Source organism: Eublepharis macularius, chromosome 1 (assembly GCF_028583425.1).
Source record: "Eublepharis macularius isolate TG4126 chromosome 1, MPM_Emac_v1.0, whole genome shotgun sequence".
NCBI lineage: Eukaryota > Metazoa > Chordata > Lepidosauria > Squamata > Eublepharidae > Eublepharis > Eublepharis macularius.
The window spans coordinates 13204972-13222204 of record NC_072790.1 but is presented as its reverse complement, the minus strand read 5'-3'; the positions used below and the strand labels follow the sequence as shown (position 1 = coordinate 13222204).

Sequence of the window (17233 nt, the reverse complement as noted above, 5' to 3'; positions counted from 1 at the left end):
GGGTTGTCAGGAAAATGGTGAGCAGGTACAGGGTGAACATGTTCACTTCTTACTTCCACAGAGTCAGTCACTGGTCTCCACTGGAATTAAAAGGCCAGCAGCCTATCTTTGGCTTTAGCTAGGGCAGGGGTGAGGAACGTCCAGCCCGCAGGCCGTATAAGGCCCGCAAAATCATTTGGTCTGGCCCTGCTAAGATGTCTGGCTTCTGACGGGCCCAGCAGCTCCAGTGCCGTCAGGGAGATGCCGTGGAGAGAGATGAGCGGAGGCAGCGCTGCGGGCAAATGCAGCGGCCCAGGAGGTGAGGCTGCTGCAGAGGAGGCCCACCAGCCACCCAGCAAGACTCACTGGCCTCGCTCACCGCCGCGACTGGCCTAGGGGCTACGCAAGAGGCAGCGAGATGAAAAGCCGCAGTGGAACAGCCTGGGGCAGGCACCAGACGGGGGAGACGAGGAGCGGCGGCATGATGGAGCTGCGGGTCGACGCGCCAGCCCCCGCAGCAACAGCAGCAATGCGCCACCGTGGCAGACGCCAACCCCGCCTGGGCCAGGAAGGCCCAGCCCCAGGGCAGGCATGCCCCCACAGCCCACCAGAAGTATGGGGATTGGAGGTCGAGAGGGCAGCTTCCTAGGGGAGTGAATACTGGAGTACCCCACCGCACACCAGAGGAACCCCATTCTGAGGCCTGTGGGGGGAGCCCTTTCTCTTTGACCCCCAAGGTCATCAGTGCAGGCCGAAAAGGCGGCCAAGGGTAGGGATGGTTGGACGGACCCACGCTACAAGGCCAACACAGCCAGCCTCCCAGACCTGACACCGATGGACCCTGCTAACATCACATGCCTCACCAAAGAGAATCAGTTCCAGTCATTACATTAGGGGTAAGTTAATTAAATGTTTGACCAAATATAGCAGGCTAATTTTTTTAAGTTGATAATTTTGTATGGCCCGCGATTGAGGTTATAAATATCCCAATTGGCCCTTGGCAGAAAAAAAGGTTCCCCACCCCTAACCTTGGGCATCCAGCACCAGCAGGAGACTGGGGGGGGGGAGGGTTACGGAGGGGTGCCATTGCATTGATGGCATGATGTCATTTCTGGGACAAACCCCGAAGTGATGTCATGCTATTCATGCAATGCTCTAGGATGGCAGGAGATTATAGCAGGAGACCTGGCAGTCCTTCTTCTACCTGTGAACCAGGGCCCCAAGATCCCAATCTGAAAACTAAAACTGAGTTTCTCACAGTGTTTCTGCTGATCATTTGGAAATCTACCTGGCTGTACTTCTTGGAAACAGGAGACAGATGGGCAACCTGAGCTTACAGAGAGGGGCCGTTGGATTGGCATGCAGAAAAACAAGTGTAAAAGACCCCCACTTTTTGTTCAGACTTCTATTAGAACCTATTACTAAAGTTCATAGATGGGTGCAAGAATTTTAATTATGCAGAGCTAGAAGGTTGCAAAATATCTGAATATAAGATCTTGGATAAAGGTAGTGTGGGAAACCGCAAGATTATCAAATCAGATTGAATCAGTTAAGCTAACTGGGCTTGTTCTCTTTTGATGACTTTGGGTGGTTATTAGGTAGTATTAGGTGGGTAGCTAATTTGGTGTAGTAGTTAAGAGTAGCAAGACTCTAATCTGGAGAGCCAGGTTTGATTCCCCACTCTTCCACTTGAAGACAGCTGGGTGACTCTGGGTTAGTCACAGCTCTCTCAGAGTTCTCACAGCTCAACCCACCTCACAGGGTGATTGTCAGGATTTGAGTCCTGTGGCTCCTTAAAGATCAACAAGATTTTCAGGGTCTGAGCTTTTGAGAGTCAGAGCTCCCTTCTTCAGATACTTTGTGAGGGAAAAGTTACATTTGTTTATTTAGGTGTATAATTGTGCAACGTTCTTCTTCTGGACGGCTTACTTCATGATGATATCGCTGGCGAGGAAGTACTTGCTTATTATTATAGTATTGGTGAGGTGGATCCAACCTGTCTCATCACTCTGCTGAGCAAAACTGGAAGCCTTCCGCAGCCTAAGGAGCTGTCCCCCAACTCAAGGGGCTCCTCCACTGGAAGAGCCCTTTCATTGGTTCCCAAAGTGGGCAATACCGCCCCCTGGGGGCGCTGGAATGATCCAGGTGGGCGGTAGGAGCCTTGGGTGCAATTGCGTGGATCGTGGTGGCCTCTACCTGGACTGAAGAAAACATCTAAAAGGTAAGATCTGGGGGAAATACACATTTTCTTTAAAAGGAGGATATTAGTAAAAGGACCTTTTAAATTAGTGTCCCTTTAACTTTAGGTTAGGTGGCCTGCTTAGGGTGTGCAAATTTGTCACTGCATCTTTTTGTCCACTTCTTGAAGGTAGATTTCCAAGGTGGGGCTGAGTAATTTTTTTTTCTGAAAAGGGGGTGTTAGGCCAAATAAGTTTTGGAACCCCTGAGTTAGAAGAAAGTTCCTTAGGCTTGGTCAAGACGTTGGCTTGGTTAGCCCAGAAAAAATTCCCTCTGGAAGGAAGGGTGAGTCCCTCCTACCACTGTAAGTCTCTTCTCCTTGGGGTCCCGTGCCCCCCACAACCAGCATTTCAAGGATAAGTTTGGCAGCAGCAGGGGGGAGGCGACAGCGTCCAATTTAGCTGACGGACATCCCCTTCCCTCAGTGGTGGTTGATCACGGGATCCGAGCCATGGTCCCACCAGCAACATCCTTGTTCCCAACCCTAAGTGATAAATGGCTGGTGTGCAGGCACTGGTGATAAAGAAGTAAAAGAATGAAGTTAAAAAAAAAATGTTAAACGCCCCTTTCCCTGCTACTGTTAAGGCCGGAAAGGGGCATTTAAACCCCACGAACCACCAACTCAAGCCCAATTTTTTTTGCTCTTTGCATATGAATTACCTACATTTGCAAAAGCTATGTAAATCAACACAGCCGCTTAGCAAACGGAGCTATACCTTTTTTACTGTTTAATTTTTGACGTAGTTTAATAGAAAATGTAGCTCATAGTTTGCCAGTACTGCACAGAAAAACTTAAGGAGAATACAGACATGAGACTGAATTTCAAGGCAAATAAGAACGGAAAAGCTTAAAATAATTTTATGAATAATTACAGTGACTGGGCAAGAATGGAAAAAAGCAGCTATTAATTCCTGCATTTACATTTGATACAATTAAGTAGACAGTGCCAGGCTACACAGACTTATACCGTTCTATGCTCACTGACTTTAATAGAAGGGGGTAATTTTGCAGTGTAAATATACTAAGGGAGCAACCCTGGGGAGGTCTACTCAGAAGTAAAACCCACTTTATTCAACGGGCCTTATTCCCAGAAAAATGCTCTTAGGATTGCAGTCTTGTAAGAGTACAGATTTTATAAAGGAAGCTGATAAGATAGCAAAAGAATAAAAAAACATTTCAGTTAGCTGGGGTTGCCAACCTCCAGGTGTGGCCTGGCGACCAGCCAGAATTACAACTGATCTCCAGACGGCAGAGATCAGTCCCCCTGGAGAAAATGCTGGCTTTGGAGGGTCTATGCTCTGGCATTGTATCTGCTGAAGTTCTTTCCCTTCCCAAACCCCGTCCTCCCCAGGGTCCACCCCAAGTCTCCAGGAATTTCCCAACCTGGAGTTGGCAACCCTAGAGGAAACTGATTTCTTGCCACTCATGCCTCCTGCTCAGATTTCCTTCCTTATCTTGGAACTTGATGCATTTCACCTGGCTGTGTCTGGCTCTTTTAAGCACTGTCAAAGGCACATACGGCTTTCTATTGAGCACGTGTACTGCATAGCAAGAATGATGATGATCTTAAGGGCGCTCACAAGGAATTAAATCCTGTTAATTCTTTCTCCACTTTATATGCTCAGATCACTTGTTTCATTATGATTCTCCCATTCCTGCATGTCTTTCAAACGTGCTGATGAAGAGTTCTGGAGATCTCAAAAGTTAGCACATATACCGCATTGATCCCCCTATAGTCCGTACGCAGTCTTAGCCCCCCATCTTTTTCTTACGGAAGAGTACAGGAGCGGCCTGGGGGGAACTCGCGGGTCTAATAAAACCTCTTTCTAAATTTTTGTCAATGAACTTTCGCAGCTCTGCCCGCTCCCCTGGGCTCACTGAATACAACTTTCCCTTCCACAACTCCTGGCTAGAGATCAGCTAAATGGCACAGTCTGTGGCTCTGCGAGGGGGGAGCTCGTCCACCTCTTTCTCATCAAATACTTGACTCAAGTCCCGGTACTCGGGGGGTATCCGATCTCTTTCCTCCTGGGGCAGATAAGCCGCTTCAGGGGTCGATGGGGTGCTTTCCTCCACTTCTCGTCCCACTCATGATCTTGACACTCCCCCCCTTCCCGGGAAACATAGCTCTCCACCCTTCCACCGTATATAAGGGTTGTGGTCGTACATCCAGCGCACTCCCAGTACCAAGGGAAATTTAGTTGCTGCGCTGACTACAAACGCCCAAGATTCCCAATGGCTCCCCATCCCCACAGGGGCAAGTTCGGTCTCGTAACTCGTGGAAGTCCCCTTCATTCGGGACCCGTCCATTTGCTCAAAAATGATGGGGCTGGTGAGTTTCCTGACCTCCAGCCTCAGCCCCGTCACTAACGCTGGGGTGATTAAGTCTCTGGTACCTCCTGAATCAATTAGGGCTCTTACCCTGATATGAGTCCCTCTTCGAGGGGTTTACTAAAGTCACAGGCAAAAAGAACAGGGCCTTTTTCGTTCTCACCTCTTGGGGTGGTGGCTCCTCGGTGACCTGCTGGTGGACTCCCCTCACAGCAGGTTGTTCTTGTTTCCTGCCAGCAGGCGCTTGTCCTCTGTGGGTCCAGAGGGATCTCTGCTTGACAACACCGACTCATCCTCCACTTTCAAGCCGGCCGCTGGTTCCTCCCTCGGCCGCATCGGCTGCTTGGTGGTCTTTTTTTGGTCTCTGGGGCCCTCTTGTTCCTCCTGTCTCGCTCTGGGGCTTCCATTCCTCACCCTGGACAGCTGGCTGCAAGGTGGCCCGCTCCCCCACACTTCAGGCAAAGGCCCTGTTTGAGACGGAGGGCCTGCTCCGCCACTGAGAGGAGGCTCCAGGAGCACTTTTTCTCTCGGGCTGCGATCTCCGAAGGAGACCTGCCTTGTCCCACCTGATGCGCTTCCTGGTTCTCGATCTCGCAGGTGAGTTGGATCCATCCCAGCAGAGTTCAAGGGTTGTCTTGTACCATTGCTTTTGCCACTAAGTCTGGATTCAAACCTGCCCGGAAGAATTTAATCTTCACCCCCTCGGTCCTAGCCACGTACTGCCAGAATTCCACGGCATATTCTTGCACCGGCTGGTTTCCCTGCCTCAAACTTCTCAACTTGAACTTTTCCTTCTCCTCCTCGAGGGGGTTCTTGAACTGTTCCTTCAAAGCTCAGACAAAAGCTTCCATGTTCCTCAGCTCTAGAGCTTGAGCGATATGCAGGGTTACATACCACTTTGCTGCGGGGCCCTCCAGCCGGGATCCTAGGTAGCTTACTCAGATGGTCTCATCCAGGAAGGTGTGCCCCCACTCCCTGAGAAATTCCACCACTTGCACCAGGAAATATCCCAGCTTCTCAGGATCACTGTCAAACTGAGCCTCCAGATGGTGCCACACAGGTAGCAGTGGGGCCGGGAACTCTCTGCCCTCCTGCGGTTCTCCCTCCGGCAAGGGCCCGGGTGCTCTCGGTCCTTGCAAGGCTTCTGCGGGTGCAGGTGGTTCTAGTTGCCCTCTGGGTTGGGGGGCTTGGGCGGCGGCCTGCAGCAGGCCTCACATAAGTCCGGTTAGGGTGAGTAGGTCGCACCTCATCATCTGTAACTCCTCCTGAAGTGCTGCCATAGTGCTCACCTCCTCATCCTCCGGCACCGGTTCCCCTTCCCCTCAAGGGGATCTTCTGTCTAAGAATAGACTCCGTCTACAAATACTCCTCCATCGACTCCTCCGCCGTCTCCTCGCCTCGTGGTCTGCTAACACGTACAGGATTGTTCCAGGCGGAGTGTCTTCCAACCAGGGTAGGTAACTGGCCTTCCCCAGAGGTGAGCTGGCATAACACTCTGTTGCACCCCACTCGCTTCTCGCCATTACCCCACGCAGGGTCCAGCGTGGGTCCAGTGTCACTGCCAACCACGGTGGAGCACTACTCCCTCGTTCCAGTGTCAATCCAAGTCCCATCGGTGCCTCAGCACCAGGCTCACGTGGTTCTGCGGGGTCTTTTGGTAGTCCTTCAGTCTTCTCATGAGCTCCTGTATCCGCTCCATCTGCCATGCTGCAGGTAACAAGGTTCAGGGCTCTGGTTCCGAAGACAAGTTAAGGATTCCAGCCAAAATGTCAGGTCTTGCCAGGTACTTCCCCAAACTCTTCACTGCATCACTCAGGTGTATGAGTTAAAGTTGTTTTTATTAAAGAAAGATACCAGTATCGAGAGACTACAACAGTGGAATTGGCTGGGATGCCTAAAGGTAGTAAGGCAAGGTTAATTATAGGTGGATGTCCCCGCCCCCAGTGGGAGAGAAAGTCCGTTAGGATTTTTGGCACGCAGAGCCTGGGAAGAAGGGAGGAGGCGAGAGATGAGCTCGGCTCAGCCTCTGTGTAGCTTGGTGCATTCTCTACGTGGAATTCAAGGCCGAGTTCCCAGGCCTGCCAGAAACTCCTAATGAAAACACCTTGCACAGATGTCAAGAGGAAAATAACAGCAAAGGGTTTTCAGATAGATCACATACAGTAAACGCTGGAGGCTTACCTGACATTCTGCCCCCCCGCAAGAACCATCTAGCCCCTTGGCTTTTCCGGGTATGCCTTGTGAAATTGGCAGACTAGTTTGGGAGCAGTCACATCAGAAGCTTTAACCCACTCCACATTACTCTTATTAAAATGAACTCTATAGGTTCAAGTAATAAAGCTGTCCACGTTTTAGTTTAGCGTCCAATACAGCCTCCACTTTGTAGTGAGAGGGTCACTTCCTCGCAGGACGACGGCCAGAGCAAAACAGCCTCCTGAGCCCCAACACCTGCCAGCACAGGCGCTTGAGCCAGATCACCGCTCTGCCTGCTCAGGCTGAGGCTTGAGAGAGCTGCACTGCTGGGTCAACCCATCCACTAGTGCAAGCCCTGTGGGTTGTCAGCACTTGTCTGTCAGCCGAAGGGAGAAACAAGGATGAATACTGAGTCTGCTGGATGCTTAACAGCCAAATGGCAGACTCTTTCAACTCTCCCTGCCTCAGGGCAGAAACATTAACAGTAGTCTGCAAATCATGCAATATCAATTTAGAAGCATACAGCACGGAGAAACGGTGGGTTGTTTTCCCCACTAACACCACCCACCAAAAGCTACTACTACTCCACTTGCAAATGTTGGGATGGGGCCATGGCTCTGTGGTGAAGCATTTGCTTTGCAGAAGATCCCAGTCCAATCTGCAGCATCTCCAGCTAAATATATCAGGCGGAAGCTAAGCAGAGTTGGGTTGGGTTACTAATTGGATGGAAGACCTCCCAAGACGAGGGCAGGCCACGGCAAATCACCTCTGTTATTCTCTTGCCTTGAAAACCCCAGCAGGGGTAGCCATAAGTTGGCTACGACTTGACTGTGCTTTCCATCACTAATAAGCAGGGCTTTTTTTCAGCGGGAATGCGGTGGAACGGAGTTCCGGAACCTCTTGGAAATGGTCACATGGCTGGTGGCCCCACCCCCTAATCTCCAGACAGAGGGGAGTTTAGATTGCCCTCTGCGCTGCTGAGCAGCACGGAGGGCAATCTAAACTACCCTCTGTCTGGAGATCAGGGGGCGGGGCCGCCAGTCATGTGACCATTTTCTCTGAGGGCAACCCACTCAGTTCCACCACCTCTTGGTCGTTTCCACACGGTACCTTTGCTCTTAACGACCCGGAAGATTGCATTTTCTCGTGCGAGATTTGCGCAACAGTGCACAAATCTCACACAAGAAAATGCGATCTTCTGCGTTTTTTGCGCGATCTTTCGGGTCGTTACGAGCAAAGGTAAGCCGTGTGGAAACAGCCCTTTTCCCAGAAAAAAAGCCCTGCTAATAAGTGATGTAAAAAACTTGTCTGGAAATCTGCTGCCAGCCAGAACAGGCAGTCGTGATCTTGAAAACCAATTGTCTGATGCAGTACTTGTGTAGTTGGAGGGAATACATGACCTCCTTCCTACATGGCATCTCTGGATTGTATTTTTGTAAATATACTTTGCTTCTTCTCCCCTCCCCTACAATTAAGTCTGGTTACTACTGCCATATGATAAAACTTTTAAGTGGCTACTGATTGGTTCTTGGTTGTCTGCTTCCACACCTTGAAATAACACGAATATTTACCAGTTAATATAGTCCTCGGTTGTCGCATTCAGAAATTGTGTAAGTAAAATAATTCATGGTAGACTTCAATACATATAGGATCATGACCCAATATTTAACTAATCTCTCTCTTTTTTTAATGCTACTATATTACGTTCATAGCACATGAGTTAATGGTTGTTGTTATTGCTTATGACACCTAAATCAGCCTGTCTGAGAATTTAGGGTAAATAACAATTTCTACAGAGAAGACAAGCTGATAGACTGTGATTCTTCATAGCTGGGAATTCTATAATAGCAGAAAAGATAAAATGTTTATGTGCACAGGAAAAAGCCACTGTGTTTGCGCATAGCCTTGACAGGCGCCAAAGTAAGTCCTGTGTAGTGTTGACATTTTTTATGCATGAGAAGATCTATTTTTGGCTTTTCTAATGAAGTATTAACATTTTAATGTTGTTTCTCTAACAAATTTACGTTGTTCCCGGTACTTCCCCATTACTTGCCTATTTGTTGCTTTTTGCTTCAAGATCAAAGGCAGCTTCATGCTGCATATTATACACCCTCTGATTTTACTCTTGACAGTTTTATTCATATGAAGATCTATTTTAGCCTGTTTATGAAGCATTAAAATTGTGTGCAGGGAGTGATATAAATAGTTATCCCGGCAAGCCCCACTTATCACAAACTTCCATGGAAGTAGGAGTGAGTGAACTTGTCACTTTCCCACTTAGGCATCCACAGAAATTTATTTATTTCAAATTTGTATTCCGCCCTCCCCGCAAGCGGGCTCAGGGTGGATAACAACATGTTAAAATACAATTAAAATACAATTAAAAATTCATATTCATTAAAAACAACACATTTAAAACAAGATGGTGGACAGCCTTCACAGGGAGGGTTTTATACACCCCTTTTTTCCAATGCCACGGAATGTTTCAGATATTCTTGAAGGTATACATATGGTGAGCATTCCAATGCGCAGAGGTGCTTGTCCACTACTTGCAGTGGAACGTGCATCTCAATGCCTACTTCTGTAGCCTACGAATTTGCTTATCCAGCCATTGATAATTTTTCTCCCTGATACCAAGTCTACCGGATAGAACTGAAAAGAAGACGGATTTGAGATAACCACCCAGACTAGGAGAACTACAATATCTATGTTGGATCTGTCAGATTTCCACAGCACCTTTACATGGAAGTAAATGCTGCTGCATTACGAAGCAATATTGCTCAGGATTCTGGAGCCTTAGATTGGGGGTGCATGGGGGCTGTGTCCTCATTCAAGGAGCTCTTGCATGCAAAACAGTCTCATGGATTTGAGTAGAGATCTCCATCTAGGTTAATCCAAACATTCTCCAAGGAGCAGTGTTCCCTCTAGCGTGTGCTCGTGTGCAATTGCGCATGGAATATCATCTCTTGGTGCACACATGATTGCTTTGGGCGAGCAGAGGTGATTCCTCTCTGATGGTCTCGACTTCCTGCTCAGCTGGCGACCTCTGAACAGTAAGGATGCGGCAGGATGGTGCTGGGGCAGGCTTCATCCATACCTCTGAGGGCCTGAGGTGCAGGATGGCGCCAGGGTAGGCTTGGCCTGCGATGCTGAGAACCTGGGGATGAAGGATGGCACAGGGACCGGGGCAGGCCTGGCCTGCAACAATGAGGACCTGGGGATGAAGGATAGCGCTGGGGCAGGCTTGGCCAGTGACACTGAGGGCTCAGAGTGAAGGATGGTGCCAGGGCAGGCTTGGCCTGCGACAATGAGGGCCCAGGGATGAAGTATGGCGCAGGATGGTGCTGGGGCAGGCCTCATCCATGACGTTGAGGGCCTGGGGATGAAGGCTGGCTCAGGATGGTGCCAGGGCAGGCTGGGCCTGTGACAATGAGGGCCCAGGAATGAAGGATGGCACAGGATGGCGTTAGATGAAGAAAGCTGTGGTTCTCAAAAGCTTATGCTACAATAAAGTTGGTTAGTCTTAAAGGTGCTACTGGACTCTTTACTATTTTGCTACTACTTTGCTATTACAGACTAACACAGCTAACTTCTCTGGACCCTCTGCTCCAGGCTCCTTCAGCTCAATATCAATAAAGCATGCACAACCAGTGTTTTCAAGTTCAGGGAAACAGAAAAAGGAAGAAGAGAGAAGTTAAATTGAAACAGTCTCTGTAATGAAATGTGACTTGATTCTGTTTACAGGTATAATGTATAAAACATTCTTTAAAAACATGCTTAAAATACAGTTTAAAAAATTAATTCTCAGATATTTATAAGGTTGTGGTTATAAGCTTTAAAACTGATTTACATGGTGGTCAAATGTTTGTATGTTTGTAGATTGCAATTTTTTTTAAAAGGCACTCTCAACACTTTTATGCAAGACAGCTCACAAAATAAATTTTTATGCAAGTTTCAGCTCACAAAATAAATTTTTGGCTCTCAACACTGCACAGTGCACACCTTAGAGGGAACATTGCCAAGGAGTCTTCGTCCAGCCTAAGAAGCCTTCCTCCAACTTAAGTGGTTCTTCCATAGGCAGAGCCCTTTGGGTTGGGGGAAGGTATTCAACTTTGCTAAACTGAGCTAGAGCTAGAAACGGATAGAATGCGAACGCTACAAACAAATACAGGTTCGGACAGAACAAGAGTGGTGGGACAGGGGTAGGATCCACTCCAATGGCCGTTTCCACACTGCTTACCTTTGCTCGTAACGACCCGGAACATCGTGCAAAAAACGCAGAAGATCACGTTTTCTCGCGCGAGGTTTGTGCGACGTCATGTGACGTTGTGCAAATCTCGCACAAGAAAACGCGATCTTCCGTTATGAGCAAAGGTAAGCCGTGTGGAAATGGCCAATGTCTCCAGCAGAAATGAGAGCAGCCCTTTTTGGAAAGAGGAGCCTGCACTTTCCACTTTTTGGAAAGTGTACACGGAAGCTTTCATCCCTCTACGAAACTGAGGACTCACAATGACTGTCTGTATCTGTGCTTGTCTCAGAGGGGCTGGAGATGAGAACGGCCCATCGTCACAGAAGCAGACAACTGTTACAGAGCTCAAAGCCTGAGGAGTACCTTCATAGGAGCAAGCTGGATGGGGGTGATGCACGAAGGATCCACCATCGGCTTTGGCCGATTGGCCGTGTCTGCAAGTAAACTGTGCCACTGCTGAGGTAGTCCGGTGAACTTTTGTTCTCGGTGATCAAATCCCGTGTGCACCCTGTGCTCAAAATTGGAAGGACTGGAGATTTCAAGCTTTTTCTTTTTCTTTCCAAACATGGTGGAAAAACCTAGGGAGGGAAACAACTTTGCATTACAATATTGTAAGGCATTATTAACACACAATTTTGTAATAGTGGATGAAACGGATTCTGATTCTGGGCAGTTCCAGGACTATATATCCTGCTCTACAATAGAACAGTACCAAGATTAACATATTGGGAAGGAGAAATTTTGCAATGGAACTTGGAAATTTGTGACAGCAGACTAGCAATGGATGCGAGAAGTTAGTTGTGCTGGCAGCCAAAGCAAATCTTGCAACAACTCCAAGATTAACAAATGTACTGTGGCACTTCTTCAGATGTGTTATGTTACCCTCCACTAGCTGCAATGTATACATGTGGCTGTAAACATAAGAGAGGCAGTGAGGAGGGGGGGATTATTACTAGACATGGGCATGAACGGAAAACCCCCCCGAACATGCTGTTCGTTATCATCCACAAACAACGAATAACGAACATTGATGAACCTGACCTGTTACTGAACATGTTCACTGTTCGTTATTCGTGGCCCTTTAAAGATTCCCCCCTGCTGCCTGCCAGCTGATACTTTAAAGGGCCCACAACCCCCACCCCCTGCCCCACCCCAGTGCTACCGGGCTGCTGCTGCCTGGTGCGAGAAGGGCAGGGAGATTCTCTCTCTCCCTCACCCACTGGGAGAGCTGGTGCTGCCGAGCTGCTGCAACCCAATGCGAGAGGGGCAGGGAGATTCCCTCCGTCCCTCGCACCGGGAGATCCGGCACCACTGGGCTGCTGCGGCCCAGTGTGAGAGGGGCGGGGAGATTCCCAGTGCCGCCGGGCTTCTGTGGCCCGGTGCAAGAGGGGCAGGGAGATTCCCTCCATCCCTCTTCAAATTAAAAGAAAAATCACACCACGGGAAGAAAATTTCCAGGTTAGCTCTTTGTGGTATTTATTTTATTTAATTCATTTTCTCATCAGTAGGGCTCACAAAATTCTTCCCTCTCCACATTATGCTAGTTTTCCATTTACAAAGAATTTTTAATGTACATTTTAATGTACATTTTTAATGTAGCAGGATCATACAAGCATGTACCCTCTCCCCCTCATCTGAAGTGGTGAAGTGGTCCATTCTATCATCTTAGCAGTCTGCCATGCCACCTTATTCGACGAAGACCACAAGAGGCAGAAGAGTACATAGGTGGTAGAATGGGCTATACCACATCAACATGTAGGTGAGCAAGATTCGATTTTTTAACCTCTCCATATGTAAAAATCAGTGAATTCACTCATTAAGGAGAATTGTTTAGCATACCCCTTTCATTAATATGATTTTTTAAAAAAAATTGCAAGGTGTTTTTGGTTTTTGTTCAGTATCGGTGAACATTTGAAATACTCTCTCACACCTTTGAAGGGGTACAGTCCAAATTGCTATCACCTTGGTCTTCCCACCTTTATCCCCCACACCAGTAAGCATGGTGTAATGGTTAGAGTGTCACACCAGGATCTCAGGATTTCATTCTGCATGAAAGCTCACTGAGTGACCTTGCGTCAGTCACACACACTCATCCTATACTACCTCACAAGGATGTGGTAAGGATAATACGGAGGAAAGGAAAATTATGTCAGCTGCTTTGGGAGCCCACTGGGGAGAAATGTGGGGGATGAACGAAGTAAATAATTGGAAAAATAATTGTTGCCTCTGTAGACAATGTCTCAGCAAAGACCAGCCTGTACATTCATGGTTCGAGTGGGATTTGAACCTCTCTGCAGATCCTGTCCAGCACTCTAAGTTCCGGCCTAGTGCTGCATGTTCTTTTCACATTTTCCACTGAGCACTTCCATGAACCAAGGGCAACATAACTCTCCTCCGTCTACCACTTGTCCCTGTTTACACAATGGAAACTGTAATCACTATGTTCAATGAATACAATAGATATATCTGTAGAAGAAAAGCAGTTGGATAAGCTCTGCAATTATGGGAGAAATAAGATTCCCCCTCCCGCGGTGCTCACACTTACAAAGGATTTGCTTGTGGCCTTGAAAAACCTTTCAGTGTTTTCCTAGCAGTTCTTGGTTCTACCATTCTACCAATGCGCCTGCTCTGAAGGCAGCGACTCTCCAGGGCCTCTGGAGGTGTTCTTTCACAGCACCCAGGGCTTTTTTTCAGGGGGAACGCGGGGGAACGTAGTTCCGGAAACTCTTGAAAATGGTCACATGGCTGGTGGCCCCACCCCCTGATCACCAGACAGAGGGGAGTTTAGATTGCCCTCCACGCCACTCAGTGGCACGGAGGGCAATCTAAACTCCCCTCTGTCTGGTGATCGGGGGCAGGGCCACCAGCCATGTGACCATTTTCTCTGAGGGCAACCCACTGAGTTCCACCACCTCTTTTCCCAGAAAAAAAGCCCTGACAGCACCTGTTTCTTTTTAAGGTGAAGATGCTGGGGACTGAACTTGGGGATTTCTGCATGCAAAGCAGACGCTCTACCACTGAGCAATGTCATCTGTTATATCTTTTGGCTGGTAACGATAGGCGGGGTCTTTGGTGAAGTTTACATTTTGTGCATTAAAATGTCGCTGTGGTTAAGCATTAGCGGGCTGTCAGTTTTATACATTTCGCCAAGGGGCCTGGAGCAGGGAGGCATTCTGATTTAGGAACAGAAGGGATGACCCCAACTTAAGTATGCTCTCTGACTGAGCCATGCCCCCTACTTATATAAGTCCCCTACATACTGTCAGGTGCTCAGAATCACCTGCCATATTCAATATCCCCCTGTAGCTGAAGCTGATGCTGTTGGGGTGATACTGTTATTTGAACCTGGGGTGAGAAACTGAGAACAAGAGGTGTTTGTTCCTGCTGTAATCTCTCCCAAGTCTGGGAGCCTGCTTGACCTTGAGCAGTGCATGAATCACACAGCCTGTTTTCCTGAATGCAGAGTTAGAGGACTGTTAGGAGAAAAGGGGGTGGGAATTAGGAGTAGCCTTGGGGGACCTATATCTGCTTGATGCTTGTCTGTAGCCACCAGTCCTAGCAAGTATGGCATAAGTGTATGATACTGGCATCTTATCAATAAAGAACTTTTACTCATGAAGTGAAGTCTCTTGAGAGTTGGCCGGCATCCTTACAGATTGCTAGGACTGCCTTTCTTAATCCTCAGACCTAACTCACTGTAGACTCCTAACTCTGAGCCATGGCGGCTGAGGGATGCAAGGGGACTGGTGCAGCAGAGGTGACCAAGGGAAGCCTTAAAGACCCTGCCAAGGAGCATGGGCCCAATGCAGGAGCATTGGCTGGAGTTGGAGCTGGAACAAGATCCCACACAGGTGTTTCCTGGCAGTCTATCGATTACAGAGGTTGTATGGAGGGGACCCTGGTGGAGTGAACCTCATGAGTGGCATTGGCCAGGAGGGAGCTAGACCCAAGAGATGGTTGGAGGGCTCAGCTCCATAGACTGTCCTTGATCCAATGGGATGATTTCTCTGATGAAGGAGGGGGAAGAGATGAAAAATCAGGAACAAGGGGAACGCTGGAAGTGCCCCCCACCAATGAAGTGCAAGAGATCCGAGCCGAGATGGGGGAGATGAGGTGTGAAATGTATGCTTTCATGGAGAATATACAACAGATGATGCAAGCGGCCTTTCAACCTGGTCCCCCGGGAGGCCAAGGCGGACAGCTGAGTCAAGCCGCTAAAGTGCCACAAGGCCCGCCACTTGTCCCTCACCCAAGACAAGCAAGGAGCACCGGTACCACAAGGCCAGGTGTCTATCCTTGCCCAGACCGGCAAGGAGCCCCAGTGCCGGCTGGCCTACCAGCCCAGCTCGTACACCAAGAGGGAGTCCCGGCTGGGCTGCTCCCTGGACCTCCACCACAGCCACCGTGGGTGCTATGGAAACTAGAAGCCTGCTTTGAGGGGGATCCAGAGGAGATGAATTACTTCCTAGTGCAAGTGGCAGAATTCTTGAGAGAATGGGGCCACACCTTCCCTGATGAAGCCAGCTGGGTGAGCTACTTGGGCTCCCAATTGGGGGAAGAAGCAGCCAAATGGTATGTGACTCTCTACACAGCTCGAGCTCCGGAGCTTCAGAGCGTGACAGCCTTCATGCATGCAATGCGGGTGCAGTACAAAGATCCCCTCAATAGGGAGAGAGCAAGAACTAAACTGAAGTGCTTGTAGCAAGGGAAGCACCTGGTGCGCGAGTCTGCAGCCAAGTTCACAGAGTGTGTTGCCAAAGTCCAAGACTGGACTGAATTGGTGAAGGTGGAGTTTTCGTGCTGGCTTGAGTTCAGACTTAGCGCCAAAGACCTGGTGCAAGATGACCCATGTATCCTGCTGGGGTTGATACAACTGGTGTGTGAGATTGAAAACAGAGAGGAGGTTGTAAAGCTACTTTGCTTGCAACACCAAGCTGGCCAACTGTGGGGAGCCACTGAGAGAGGAAGAGGAGACAAGCCATGAATGAAAGGACTGATTCCGCTGTGCAAGAGGGAGAGGAGGAGGAATCAAGGTTTGTGCCTAAACTGTGGTGGGGTGTGCCACTTCGCCATGGAATGCCAGGGTTGAGAAGAAATCCCTCCGAGATAAAGACCGGGCCTTGGAGCAGCCTGGCTGGGAGGCCAAGGTAAGGAGGAGCAGCACCCCCAGCTTGCCTGAGTCAGGGCAGAGCAGTATGCCAAGTGTGTGAGAAGGCAGCAGTGGCCAGGATGGGAGAAGCACCCAAGAGGCCGGGAGAGTGAACTCCTTCTAGCACTGAGGAGGAAGAGCTGGTGGGAAACTATGCGGACCTGCTATGATAGACATCCGTCAGCAGGTCAAAGAAGAGCAGGTGCCAAGCAAGGTGTGAGAAAAGGGAACCTTATTTTTCCTCCCCATTACGATAGTACACCCTAGAAGGGGGACACACATTACAGTGAGAGCTCTGATCGATTCAGGTGCAGCAGGGACCCTATAGCCCGAGCCCTAGTCACAGGTCTGGGACTGGATCTGGTGAAATTAACAGAGCCAAATAGATTTCAGCAAATGGATGGCTCTCCTATGAAAGGGGCTCCCTGCACCTATGAGACTGAACTGACCGAAGTTGGAATGGGGAGTCATTGGGAGGAAAGAACTTTTGTAGTAAGCCCAACTGCAAAATTTCCAGCAGTTTTACGAGTCAGATGGCTATATGATCATGACCCGTACATACAGTGGAAGATAGGGCGATTATGTTCCCCAGCTGAGGATTGCCAGAAACATGTGTGGAACCTCCAATGGGGTGCCTCTCCCCCTCCCATACCTGAAAATGTATGCCTAACAAGAGAAGAAATTGATATATTTCCCCCCCCCCCCCCCCGTCGAGTACCAAGACTTAAGTCAGGTCTTTGGGGAACAAGAGGCAGACAAACAGACTGTGCTATTGAACTGATCCCTGGGCAGAACCTTCCTAAGGGGAAGCTGTATTCCATGAGCCCAGCTGAGCGAACAGAGCTTCGTACGTTCATTGAAAAATACTTGGAAAAGGGTTTTATTCGAACCGGACGTTCCCCTCATGCTGCCCCCGTGTTGTTTCGCAAAAAGAAGGATGGGGGCTTACGTTTGTGCACGGATTATTGAGGGATTCATGCAGTGTCAATATCAAATGCATACCTGCTTCCCCTCATTAGGGAACTGCTGGGTGTGGTGGCCAAAGGAAAGATTTTCACCAAACTGGACTTAAGAGATGCTTACTTCAGAGTGCA

The 17233-nt window shown here is 48.9% G+C and overlaps 1 protein-coding gene across 1 annotated transcript in view; it reads right to left on the bottom strand.

Moving 5' to 3' along the window:
* Positions 1-17233, bottom strand: part of PAK5 (p21 (RAC1) activated kinase 5) — a 154166-nt gene that overhangs the window by 80208 nt on the left and 56725 nt on the right. Inside the window, exon 2 of the mRNA XM_054995493.1 lies at positions 11354-11568. Coding sequence (XP_054851468.1) covers positions 11354-11557 — 204 coding nt within the window. The 5' untranslated portion in view covers positions 11558-11568. The remainder of the gene's footprint in view (positions 1-11353; positions 11569-17233) is intronic.